The sequence below is a fragment of the Lipophrys pholis genome (genome assembly GCF_963383615.2).
Source record: "Lipophrys pholis genome assembly, chromosome: 15".
Lineage (NCBI taxonomy): Eukaryota > Metazoa > Chordata > Actinopteri > Blenniiformes > Blenniidae > Lipophrys > Lipophrys pholis.
The window spans coordinates 2,224,792-2,238,346 of record NC_137642.1 but is presented as its reverse complement, the minus strand read 5'-3'; the positions used below and the strand labels follow the sequence as shown (position 1 = coordinate 2,238,346).

At 40.0% G+C, this 13,555-nt stretch overlaps 1 protein-coding gene across 33 annotated transcripts in view; it reads left to right on the top strand.

The window, feature by feature from the left end:
* Positions 1 to 13,555, top strand: part of pcgf6 (polycomb group ring finger 6) — a 45,336-nt gene that overhangs the window by 28,132 nt on the left and 3,649 nt on the right. For 5 of the 33 annotated variants that reach the window (XM_080481708.1, XM_080481719.1, XM_080481710.1 and 2 more), the window contains 3 exons: positions 7,007 to 7,034; positions 7,164 to 7,262; positions 9,158 to 9,244. In XM_080481708.1, the coding sequence (XP_080337834.1) occupies positions 7,007 to 7,034; positions 7,164 to 7,262; positions 9,158 to 9,244 (214 nt within the window). Of the gene's footprint in view, positions 1 to 7,006; positions 7,035 to 7,163; positions 7,263 to 9,157; positions 9,245 to 9,686; positions 13,178 to 13,555 lie in introns of those variants that run through there. The other 28 variants (XR_013936039.1, XR_013936046.1, XR_013936040.1 and 25 more) reach the window with 18 other exon arrangements.

Sequence of the window (13,555 nt, the reverse complement as noted above, 5' to 3'; positions counted from 1 at the left end):
GCACGAATGTTAGCAAAAAAGGAGATATCATTTACAAACTCTGTTCCAGGTGAACTGTTGTGACCACCTGTGAAACCAGGAGGTTGGGTGCAAGTAAAAGTCATTAAAAGAAAAGTGTGGTCAAGCCCAAGGTGGGAATGCCTATACCAGGTACTGCCGACCACACCAACAGCTGTAAAAAAAATTAGCAAAGAAACAGTCTTAGATTCATCTTTCCCACTGTCCATCCATCCATCCATCTTCTCCCGCTTATCCGTTTCACCGGGGTGACAGTCTGAGCACTGTCACCCTGATCACATTGCATCGATTAAGAACCTTCCTGCGGGTGGTGAGCTCACGGGAAGGTGGTGCCCGGCGTGGGACATGAACCCACTACCTTGAGATTGGAAGTCTCATGCTCTACCAACTGAGCTCGCTGGGGGCTCTTTGCCATTGTAAACAGACCAATACACCCTAGGAAGAGAAAGGGAGCCAAACACCAACGTCCACTCCTGGCTGAGTCCAGCTACAAAGGCAGTCCTTCCTTATAGTGGCCGGGTCGTCTCAACCTTGGTGAGGGTCAGCGGCAGACACTAGGGTGACTAACTAGGAGGACAGGGATAGCTATGGAGGCCTTAGAATTAGAAGAAGGTCAAAAGACAAAGACCCTGGCGCCCCTTTAGGGTAACTGGATGTGGACTCAGGCAACTGACATGCATACTAATGATGATAATACTGATCATTTTCTTCCCCATCTTTTGGGAAGAAATACAACACAACAGACATTTGAGCAGATTGACACGACAAGCAGCACACAGGACAGAAATACTAACATTCGCTTGTACACCTAGGAGATGGCTGCGTGGTGCAGTTTGACATGTGTGCCATAATCCCCTGTGAGTAAGTACTCAAGAACAGGTTTAGCGACTGTTCAGACCTACTTGTGTATACTGGACCCGGCAGACCCTAAAAAAACGGAATTGTGACTCCTGGCATTTAGTGTTTATACTAATACAGGAACTTCTGACTCAGGTACAGACCTGAAAAAGCGGTTCAATACAGGCTAAAAGAACGGTCAACATTGTCAAAACTCCAGCTTCCAGCCAAATACTCAGATCAAACTGACTGCCACTCATTACTCTAAAAAAACAAATGTTTAATAGTTAACTTATGTAGATTTGATCTAACAAGTGAAACAAATGAAAGAAATTTTGTTAATATAAAAAATGATGAAAATTGAATTAGATTAGAGTTATCACTTTCAATCAGCAGGTTTAGTTAAAAGAACGAACAGAACAGGTTTTAATTAATACTTGGTAATTAGGAGTAGAAGTCTCAGAATGAGATCCTGTCAGTCTCATAGTCTCATAACAATTTATATTGAAGACCTGCACTAAAAAGCCCAGTAATAAATCATCAGATGCAATATAACCAGACCACCATCAGGATAATACTTTCAAACTCCAAATTTAGTGATTTCCCTTAACATTCTAAAGGGAAAGATAGCTGTGAGAACAGTTAACCGTTAAGCTCTTTGTGAAAACCTTTGACACAATAGGGCCATGAGTGACCAAGATTTTTAATCTGTCGCTCTTTTCAGGCGTGTTTCCTAATTTGTTCAAACACACTATTGTGGAACCGAAACTTAAAAAACCCAATCTGCACCAATCAGGCCTCAGTAACTTTAGGCCCATTTCAAAACTTCCCTTTTTGGGAAAACTGCTGGAAAAAGTGGTTACACTGCAACTCTCATAATTTTTGGAGTCACATAACATCTATGATCTGTTTCAATCAGGGTTGGTAAACACCACTCTCCAGAGACTGCTCTCCTGAAAGTGTCCCGTGACATCATGATGTCTGCAGACTCGGGGAGATGCATGGTGTTGGTCCTAATAGACCTCTCCTCAGCCTTCGACACAGTCGACCATCTGATTCTGATAAACAGGTTACGGGGCCAGATTGGAATGTCGGGTCCAGTGCTTCAATGGTTCTCTTCATACCTGAGTGGTAGAACTTTCAGAGTGTTTGTCAACCATATAATGTCAGAGTCCGGCCATCTGCTGTAAGGTGTGCCCCAAGGCTCTGTTTTGGGGCCTCTCCTGTTCTTGTTGTATGTTCTTCCTCTCAGTCAGATAATCCAGCAGTTCGGTGACATGTCTTAACACCTATTTGTATGATCTTCAGTTGTACTGTTCATTTAAGACCTCCGAGGTCCACGAACTGAGCTCCTTAAATCAGCTGTCTCACTCAAGTGAAGCAGTGGTTAAGTGAAAATAGCCTACAACTAAACTCTGCCAAAACTGAGACACTTTTTATCGCCCCCGATAGTGCTACCACCACTATCAAACAGTCCCAGGGTGAACTGAGCCTTTCAGCCAAAACAAAGCTGAGGAATTTAGGGGTGATCGTTGACGAGTCCATGTCACTGGATCATCACTGTAGACAGCTGGTAAAGAACTGCTTCTTTCAGTTGCGTAACATCGCCAAGCTCAGGACCATGATGTCCAGAGAAGAGGTCGAAATGATTATCCGTGCATTTGTGTCCTCACGCCAGGACTACTGCAACAGCCTCTTCACATGCCTCAACAAAAAAGAGCTGCTCGGTTACAGTGAGTCCAGAACTCAGCCGCCAGACTTTTGACCAGAAAAGTGCCTAAAAACACATTTGTTTGCCAAAGCATTCTTGTCTATTCGACCCACGCTGCCACTGACTCTCGGCATTTTTTGTGTTTTTAAGATGGTTTATTCTCTTATCTGTTTTTATTTGTTTTTACTGTGAAGCGCTTTGTGACTCATGTCTGTGAAAAGCGCTATAGAAATAAAATTTACTTACTTATTTACTTATTTACTTACTTACTTACTTAACCAACCAATCCATTTAAATTAGATAAATAAATCAACAAAAAGATAAACTAACCAGGAAAAATCCCCCAAAAAACTAGTCTGACTGTTTTGTACATGTTAAAAGCCAATCTAATGCAAGGGACAGAGCTATTCCCTTTGAATTGAAATTATGATAATTAAAACTATAGATGCATCCTTAAAATGTCACCTCACCCATTCCACTGTGGTTTGTGGTACGAAGGGAACACCACCTGCCTGATAAGAAGGTTCAGAACAGAATGTGGGTTCTCTGCAGAGACTGATGCGAAGCATCTCAGGAAACGCCACAGATGAGGAGTATGAGGTGGAAACATGACCTCCTCACAAGATGATGATGATGTTTTTGTAGAGCAAAGGTCTCGAAGGAGACACTGACACAGGAAAAGAGAAGGGGCTGCATGGTGATCCAGCTAGAGATGTTTTAATGTATTGATATAAAATAGATCATAAGTAGAAAAGACTTGTAATGTTAAATTTAATTTAAAAGATTATAAAAAATGTATAAATGGCGAATGATAATAAAGATAGATAAAACAGCAGTGAGGAACATGATGAGGGTTAAAAGCAAAGGACACATTTGTTAATAAAGAGCACATAGGTACATTCTAATAACATAATGTATAAAGTCCGTACTGCTCAGGTGGTCAATAATTAATAAGAATATATTGAACTGTCTAATCTGATGTGAGATGTTGCAGGTGGATCCAGAAATCAAAACTGATATCGGCCGCATCGCCCACAAAGAGCAACTGATATAGATAAGTGTTAATAATTCTGTTGCAATAACTGCTTAGAAGATAACCAAGAGGCTTTAGGTAGGCGGTACGACGGGTTGACTCGGCCGTGTCTTTTGGCATTTTATTACTTTTAAGACAATGTCTCCTGATTAGCATATAATAATGTGTTATGCTTAGACCTTTAATAATTTTAGTTCATGAGTATACACTTATATTTTCCCAGTTAAAAATAAATCAACTTAGATCATTTAAATTTTGGTTTGGTGGGGCGATGATGCAGCTGAACAAGGATTATGCATTTGATGAGTTTGTCCTTATGTTTGTCTGTCTGTGATGTTTTATTTTATTTCATTTTAACCTGCCACAGAGTTAGTGTTCCACTTCTTGCCATGGTTGGTCGTATGGTTTATGGGGGAATGAGGGAATTTTCCTGTCTTATGAAACGAGAACAATACTCCTAACAGGTTTTTCGCCCTCACAACTCTGATGGCTGCTGGGTTTCAGATTTTCTGTTTTTTTTTTTTTTTCCCCACTGCTCTTGCAATGAAGAAACACTTGCTAACCTTATTTTAAATTTTATTTTCATTCATTCTTTATTAGTCAAAACAGGAGGGAATATTATGGAAATCTTGTTTTGTCTCATAAAGAATGGTATGTAATTTTGCGGTCTGTGTTCAAGGATGACCTATGTCAGCACTGTTTGAACTTCTGTGCTGCTTTTGGTGTCCTTCAATGCAGTCTCAAAACAATCCAGCCTTTAAGAAGGAACTGTCTGACTTCAGAGTTAGGCAAACTCCTGGACAATCATGCAGCGGTTGTACTGTGACTTTGTCTCTTCTTGCAAGAATAATGTAATAAAATTGTCTTAAACTTTCTCAAATCGCTCTCAGTCTGATTCCTGTGTATTCTGTCTCCCTGAGGTTTTCTTATTTGTAAAATTCTCCTGACTTGTGATCTCTGTTGGTGATACCATTGTCTGTGAGACCAAGTAAGAGGCACTTAGTGTCCAGCTGGATTGGGACATTAAAAATAGAGGACAGTTCTTTTACAATACTAGACCAGTATCACTGCAATTTAACACAGGACCACATGCCGTGAACGTAATTACCCGTCTCAGATTTATATTTCCAGCACAGTGGTGAAACATTGGGGTCCATTTTGTTCTTGGTTGTATATGAATACGATGCACAATTCTGAGCTGTATTGACTTGGTCCGATTGCACACAGATATATTTGTAGCATTTGTCCAGACCTTCTGCCACTCTAAATCCCTGATGGTGATGTTATTTCAGGCGAGGTTTTAAAAAATAACTGTTGACTTGTTTCCATCTTCCGTCTTTGTGATGTTTCTGGTGGTGCTGGAGGAACTCAAATAGCAGATTATATAAGTTTGATCTTCTTTCTACTCCCGGTCATTCAGGAAATTGAAAACTTTTGTTCTGAATTGTATTGACTTGTTTAGTTTTATTTTTACAATGAATGAAATAAACTGAGGAAAAAAAGGATGTTTAAACGTGTCAAAGTTATGTTGTAAAAACTCTGCCTGAAAAGAAGAAAGCGAAGTACTTATGAAGCAACTGAAAGCATAATGAACCTTTTCCCAATGGAACCATTGAAAGTAAATCCAAATTTAAGATAGTTTCTACAGGGTTACATTTTGTCCAGAGCCCGTATCAGAGTCAGTAATTTTCGTCAAACATTCTTCACCACAGTGTCTCCCACAAGTCACTCATTCTAACAAGTCATTGTTGTTGTGCTTCCTACTGCTGCCCGCTGTGCATCGCTGTTTAAATGCCTTGGATCAGCCCATGAACATCAAAGCCAAATCACTTTCATTGTGACTAATTTTTGTAACCAATTAAATGGAATTGGACGATTTCCCATGACACACTTGGCGATCTCTCACGGCACAGTGGTTGAAAATCACTGTTTGAGTATTTTTGTCTGCGCTTTGCGATGAATGTGCAACATACAATTATGTATCTAAAAATATAATTTCTAATGATTGGAAGCACTCTTTAATACTTTGAGCTTTTCTCTCATCATTTATTTACACCAGCTGTTTTTCTCTTTAAGAGGAGCAGTTTTCCGAATTTTTTTGTCATTTCTCCTGACATTTTTCCACACAATTTTAGTGAATCTGTCGTGATTACTTACACTTTTGCTCCATATTTAAAACCTTCCTTCATGTTGAGTTTACAGAACATAAATACACAATGGTACTTCAGTTTTTTACACATGTATACTGCACATGTTTATGGTTGATAGAAATAACTCGTTTTGAGACTCCAAGCCGCACAAAGCACCTCTGAACAAACATGCATTTGTGGCATTAGCAGCAGAATGCAAGTTTCACCGATGAAAAATTAGTCAACATTCCTACAGACGCTGTACTCTGGATTTGAGCTTCTGGTACCTCCATCACCTGTCAATCAAGAGTCTGATCGTCTCAAAGCAGAGAGACGTGAAGTTGAATTTCTTCTGATCAACTATAAATCACTACGTTGCCTTGGGACTTAAAATTCCATTAAAATATAGGGCTAAAAAGAAAAACTCCTTTTTCAGGAAGTAATTTCCAAAAGACTAAGAAATAAAAAACGAAAAGCATCTCCTCCATTGAGTTATCTAAATTATATTGCCATCATCAAGGTTAAGCTTAGATTAGCGTCGAATCGTATCAAAACTAAATGTTCCGCTCCTGTATCTCTGATAACAGGAAACAAATGGCGTCTTATACCAAGAATTCGTAACCGAGCAGCGATTGGCTGAGAATGAACAATTTCGACCAGTGAGAATTCCCGTTTTGTTTCACTGTCAGACATACCGTGGCTTGTTAAATTTGAGCATGTTCGCAAAATAGCAAGTTTTAAAAACGTGACCATGAAGCTTCGGTGTCTGATATCGACAAAGATGTCAAGAACATATTTCGACAGGAATGGCTCCAATGAGAAGTCAATTGAGGGTTAAAATGAGTAGAAATATGGATGAGACACTTGAACAATTTGTTGAGAAATGCGATGTGCCTTCGAAAGCATTTTGTGTTTTATGATGTGAAGAATTGAGGGCTTAATGTGACTTATGTTATTCCTTCATAATCTGGTCCGCAGATGTCATAAAGACTGCAAATTTTTACTTAAATATGTCAGATTTATTCCAGGTCTTCTTATTTTGTTTTTGCACAAAATATAGCGAAAAAGAGTAGAAATTGCAAAAACTTTAACTTTCAAAGACCAACAGAAGTTTTAGCTGAGTTGTTTGTTCCTGTTTCCATCCCTGTGAATTAGTAGAAGCCTCGTATGAGTGAGATCAGTTTAGTGTGCTGTTACAGTATATCCAACAGGTGGTGCTATTATTCTACATTTCCTGCTTGCAGAGTAACAAAAGTCTGACCACTGTGCTGTTTGCAGGGCTGAAGAGGGAATCTGCAACTATAAGGTAAAACCTGAAAGATAATCTACATTTTGTGTTTGTTTTGAGATTAAATTAAATTTATAACAGGTTATGGTAGATTACCAGAGCATGTGTCGAGCTTTGCTTTGTAATGGCATTCTCTTCCCCGCTCAGCCGCTGGAGAGACGGTACGTACAGGTATCGGGGAGGGCCACCATTCGCCACGTGGAGCTGTTCATCAGGAGGAAGATGGAGCTGAGCCCGACATGCCAGGTGAGTCTGCCAGCAGCTTACCGCTAATCTGCTTACAGAAGCAGTGACCAGCTGCCCGGCTGCTCACAGGCTCTGATATGGAACTGTGTTTGCATTATCGGCTCATGGTGTCCTCTGTGTGGCGATTAGACAGGAGAAATACACAATAGCCACATTATTTACTGTGATCTTATGCGACAGCTTCAATATTGTGCTGTAATTTCACTTTGTGTGCATGTTGTACGTAGAGGATATAGTTTGCAGGGAAGTTTTCTTTGACATTGAAATACATGACGAGGGACACACGGATACCACCTTTAAATAACGAGTACAAATATGAGTACAAATACAAGTACTAACCTTTAGCTACTTAATATTGAGTACCAATTTGAGTACTTTTTAAATGCCAGTTGTTTGTTTATATAATGAAACAAGAAGAATGCTTGCTGAGAATAATCCGCTATAAACATCAACAATGGAGAACACGGACATTCTTTTGGGCAGACGACCAAGTCGGTTTGTTAATATGGTGCCTCTCAACTATTAAAGTACCAAGTCCCAAGAGTATATGGACTGGGAGTCATGACACTCTGGAGGTAACATTGCTGTTATTGTCCATCTACCGAGCATGTGTAGAAGAACTATTCACTATGGCTGTGCTGCGCAGTAGCAGCTTTTCTGTAATTTCCATGTGTTTGCAGTGGTTGTGAACACTGTTGTCTTGTAAACAGACACCCAAAACTTTTCCATTGATACTTGATAACGTAAACAGGATCTTTATTCTCCACCTGTGACACTCCTTCTAGTGGTGAGCGAAGGAAATCTATTGATATTTTTGAAAATGAAATAATTAAAACTGTCTCAACTATTCCTTTATTCCATATTCGGAGTAAATGTCCATAGTTGATCAGATTGTCCTCCCGCTGTATACTGTATTGTGGTACGAGGAGAGTTAGTCTATCATTGTTTCAGGTGGAGCGCACTGTAAACAGTTTGAGAACATCCGGTGCAGATGAATTAAATCTCTTAACTGAAAAATTAAAACTGGTAGGCCCACTGGTAACTCCTCTTTCAATGTGAACGCCTCCAACTAGCACACGTCTGACTGTATATTTGTCCTCATTCTTGTTTAGTTGAAAAGACTTTTCCATGATTTGTTTCCATCTGATCTTAAAAGAAATCCACAGAAGAAGCTCCAACCAAGTGAAGGTAGAAAGCAGAGTTCAGTGTCGACGGGTCAAAACTCAGCATGCTGTCTACGTTTAAAGGACCTCAGATCAGCCTAATCTGACTAATCAAATTATGGTGACCAGAGGAGCAGACAGCTCTACTAGAAGGCCCAACATGACAATCAGAGCCGCTGAGTGTGGAGCAGTGGGTGTGTTTTGTTTTTAGTAACACACGTAGGAGGATTAGCAGCTCACGCTGCGGTCCTGGCCTCCCCGCTACACTGCTCCAGTCCATCATGTCTTCATCCAACACCAAGAAGAAGCAGAAGCCCCTTGGTTGCACAGTCCAGAAATGTTTGTTTGGAGGTTCATCTGTGTGTTGATGCACTGGTGACCTGTCCAGGGTTACCCCGCCTTCACTCACTGCAAATCACAAAGTCTGAATTGGTTAAAGTGGAGAGAGATGGATCAATGGTATGACTCTAAAGTGCCGTCTCCATCCTTTACATCAAGGTTTTGAGCAGGAATGCACCTTTACCGGTATCGCATCAATGCATAACCTTTGCATATGGAGTATGAATTAGGATTAATGGCATTTAATAAGAACTCTTTTTGGTATTTATTATCAACAAGAAGCTGAATGTTCGTACTCGTCCTTTACAAAATGGTGTAATCTAGCTGTGAGAGGGTTTGGATTGAGAACATGAAACCCAAGGTCATTCTGAAGTGCGTCCACATGTCGTGCAGGTGGACGTGGTTTGTGGAGATCACCTCCTGGATAACTACCAGTCCCTCAAAGACATCCAGAGCTCAGTGGGTGAAGGCGCAATACAGGTGAGAGCCTCAAAAGCACTTTGTTAATATAATATATGGGCTGTTACATGAACATGGTTTACATGTCGGAATGTGTCGCATGTCGAGGTTTTTCTGCACGTCACCCAACATCTTTAAAAAGTGCGTAAAAACACATTTGTTTGCCAAAGCATTCTAGTCCAATCAACTCACACTGCCACTGACTCGGCATTTGTTGTGTTTTTAAGATGATTTTTTTTTCTCTTATCTGTTTTTACTGTGAAGCACTTTGTGACTCCATGTCTGTGAAAAGTGCTATATAAGCGCTTTTTACTTACTTACTTACTTACTTCCTCTAACCAGCACATGGCGCTATGACCGATTGTTGTAACCGTCTTATGGCTGTTTATCAGATGTGGACTCTCATGCAACTTGTAAAATATCAATCAGAACAGAGCATGTACGCCTCACTTCTTGTTTCCAGCAGGTCGCGCAATGCCCAATGGTTGTTATCGACTCTCATGCAACGTGCAACGTTTCCAGCAGGTGGCGCCATGGCTGATGTTGTATGACTGTGATGAGGGCCGGATTTTGATGCACTGTGTCAATTTTCAGGTCAATTTGACCACGTTCAGGCTGTTTACAATGCACTTCCTGTTTCATTGTGATTTTGACCATTGCCATGCTGTTGAATGGCGTTACAACAGCCATCAATCATATGGTTGTGTTGAGGACTGGGCTCTGATGCAATAAGTCACGTTTGAGGCCGATCTGACCGCATTCAAGCTGTTCATACTGCACTTTGTGTTTCATTGCGAACATTAAACTTTTTGCCGTGGTTGTGGCCACACCCCCACACTTTTTCAAGATTTTGATAACTTTTGCTCATTGATTTTTAGATAAATTGGAATTACTGTCTCGGACTAGTTCGCCACATTCCATGGTATTTACACACACTTCCTGGGTCCAGAAGTTGGCACTATGGCCAATGGTAGTTATGTTCATATGGTTGTGATCAGGGCCTCTGATGTAATGTGTCAAATTTGAGGCTGATCCGACCACGTTCAGCCGATTTACACAGCATTTCTTGTTTCATGGCGAAACATTAAACTTCATGGCTTGGTCACGGCCACGCCCTTAAAGTTTTACGAGACATTTTGATAACTTTTGCTCTTCAACCCCTTTGTTACCCCACTGGGTAACAAAAAAAAATGTTTTTGTAAATTGTCTGTTTTTTCTACTGATTTAGGACAATTTTGCAGCTCTGAATCAGGAAAATTAGGCCCGGTTCTCTCAATTAGGTCAGGTTTTTACACAAAGTTGTTTTGAAGAAAGTCCGAGCTTCTGATTGCATCGATTAGATTTTTAAGTCATCATTGGTTGATTTTTGGTAATATTTCTCACCAAATAGGTTTTTGAGAAAAAATCGCTTCCAACACAATGTATTAATTATATGTTGCAAATGTCGGAAAATTGAGGAATAGACCTTGATAAAGCATTTAGCTCTTTTTGGGAGAGAGGATGTGGAGCGTCATCGTTGAGAATCACTTCTTCTTCAATAACTTGTTCACTGGAGGAATCTTCCTCACTAATGTCAGGAAGTTCTCCAAACACAGGAACTGGACGACGTGCTGATTCAAGATCAGGATACTTGAAGGGTTCTTTCTGTTATTAGTACAGAAGCAGCAGTGCCTCCAAACCATAGGAATCCCAAACTTACGACAACTGGCGCCAGGCTTAATGGTAAATGGACTCACTTATGTAGCACCTTTTCGCTGACAGCAGCCCCTAAGTGCTTTACATGGTTCATCACATTCACCCATTCACACACACCATGCACAGTTTGGGGTTCAGTGACTTGCATGTCGGCAGGCAGAGATACCAGACTTGAACCTGCAACCGAGCTATGCCGCCCTGCATACCAAAATAAACATGGTAAGCATGCTTTATGAAACAGTGACTGGATTTCTGTTAAGAACAACAGTGTATTCGCCGCAGATGTAGCAGAAAATGTCGGGCTTATTTTTGCAACGTCTTCTAGTCGAAGTCATTTTATTTACCTGTAACATAAAAAATACCATTTAGTCACCAATTGGCGCATGCAAACTCTTCAGATTTCCCTTATTTCAAGAAATAAGAAAGATTTTTGTATAATACAAAGCAAGAATTGTTGTACATGCAAACACAAACGTCAAAAAGCTTGTAACTCGCTCAGTTGACCTGATCTTTTTCATTAATTTGTGTGTTAGCATTTACAGTGTGCTCCCCCATGTCCAGTACTGAAGGGCCTGTTCCTGCTCCCTCATGTCCAGTACTGAAGGCAGGTCAACTCGGCCAGTAAATAGGTGCATTTTCACGTGAACCCACTTTGCTGCATGTCTGCAGTCACCAACAATCCTGGATTAACACGTGTCCTATGGAAAAGACAGACAAAAAAATTATCTTTCCAATGCTGCATCAATAGTATTTGACAGACAGAGACTGAGAAACAAGACTCCTCTTTCACTGTTGTCTCATCACCTGGTGGAGTGACGTCCAATCTGAAAGAAACATTTGTGCATTGCTCTTCTTAAAACATTCATACACACATTAACACGTAAAATGATCAGCTTCAATATTCAAACACAAGCAAGACAGTATTAGGGTTTTTAAGTAATCCACACTGACATATTAGTCATTTCAAGAATCATTCATTGTTCAAGTAATGCTAACCATGATTAGCATTGCTTAGCTTTAAAATGACACGTAACCTTAACCACTGGTGTAACACCCTGTTATTTGCATCACAAATGTATGTTAGTTTACGGCAGGTATATCAACGGCGAGCACACGCAAGAAACCATACATTCATAACTTCTTCGGGAAATGTAAAAGTAGCAACTTGCCGCTAAATCACTCGCGCCTGTGTGTTCGGGTTAAATGTGTCTGGGCTGAATGTGGCCCCTGAACTAAAATGTGTTTGTTTTGTTTAATGAGAATATAAATAAAGGAGGTCAATTACTACTGAAAATAACTCTAATCTCGTCATAAAGCCAATATTTATAGAATAACTTCTAATGACTACAAAAACTTAATCCGTATCAAGTGTGAAACTAGACAAAATAAAGACAAAAAAATTAAATGTGGTTTCCTAAACATTAGATCTTTATCATCCAAAGCTCTTCTAGTCAATGATCTGATAACCGAACACAACATTGATCTCTTTGGATTAACAGAAACCTGGCTACGTAAAGATGAGTATGTTAGTCTAAATGAAGCCTCCCCTCCAAGTCATATTAACACTCAAATAGCTCGTGAAAGTGGTCGAGGAGGGGGCGTGGCAGCCATCTATAACTCTCAGTTACTAATTAATATTAACCCAAAACCCAACTTTAGTTATTTTGAGAGTCTGAGCATGACCATGCGACACCCGTCAAATAAAATAGTAAATTCTGTAGAATTTGTAATCATTTATCATCCTCCTGGACCTTATTCAACTTTTCTAACTGAATTCTCTGAATTTTTGTCAGATCTAGCCGTGACGAAAGATAAGGTTATCATGGTAGGAGACTTCAATGTTCATGTTGACGTAGAAAATGATAGTTTCAGTGCCAGCTTTAGATCTACACTTGACTCTAGGTTTCTCTCAGGTAGTAGACGGGCCTACCCATAAACATCTACATACCCTAGACCTTATTCTAACTTATGGTTTGAATATAGAGCATCTGACCATCTCTCCTCACAATGATTTCCTGTCAGATCATTTCTTAATAACCTTTGACTTTGTTCTAAATAGTTATAAACCTCCGGCTAAAGCCGTGTTAACCAGGTCTCTCTCTGATAACATAGTAACTAAATTCAAGGAAAGAATTCCCTCTGCTATAGAATCAGTAGTGAATCTTCCTGACCCATATACTGTTGCTAGCTCAGACATTGAATACCTAACAAACAGTCTGACAGATATGCTAAAAACAACGCTAGACGACATAGCTCCTCAAAAAATGAAAATTAAAAAACAGGAAAAGTCATCCCCATGGTTTAACTCATCAACCCGCCAGCTTAAACAACGCTCCCGTAGATTAGAAAGAACTTGGCGTTCAACAAAAACAGACATAGATTATATAGCCTGGAAGGATAGCTTCAAAACTTATAAGAAAGCTCTGAGTAGAAGTCGAACTAATTCATAACTCATCCTTAATAGAGGAAAACAAAAACAACCCCCGGTTTCTTTTCAGTACTGTAGCCAAACTGACCAAGAACCAAAATAGCGTTGAGCCCACCATTCCTATCAATATATGTAGTGAGGACTTCATGAAGTTCTTTCAAAATAAAATTACAACGCTTAGGGATAACATCCATCAAACCCTACCGTCC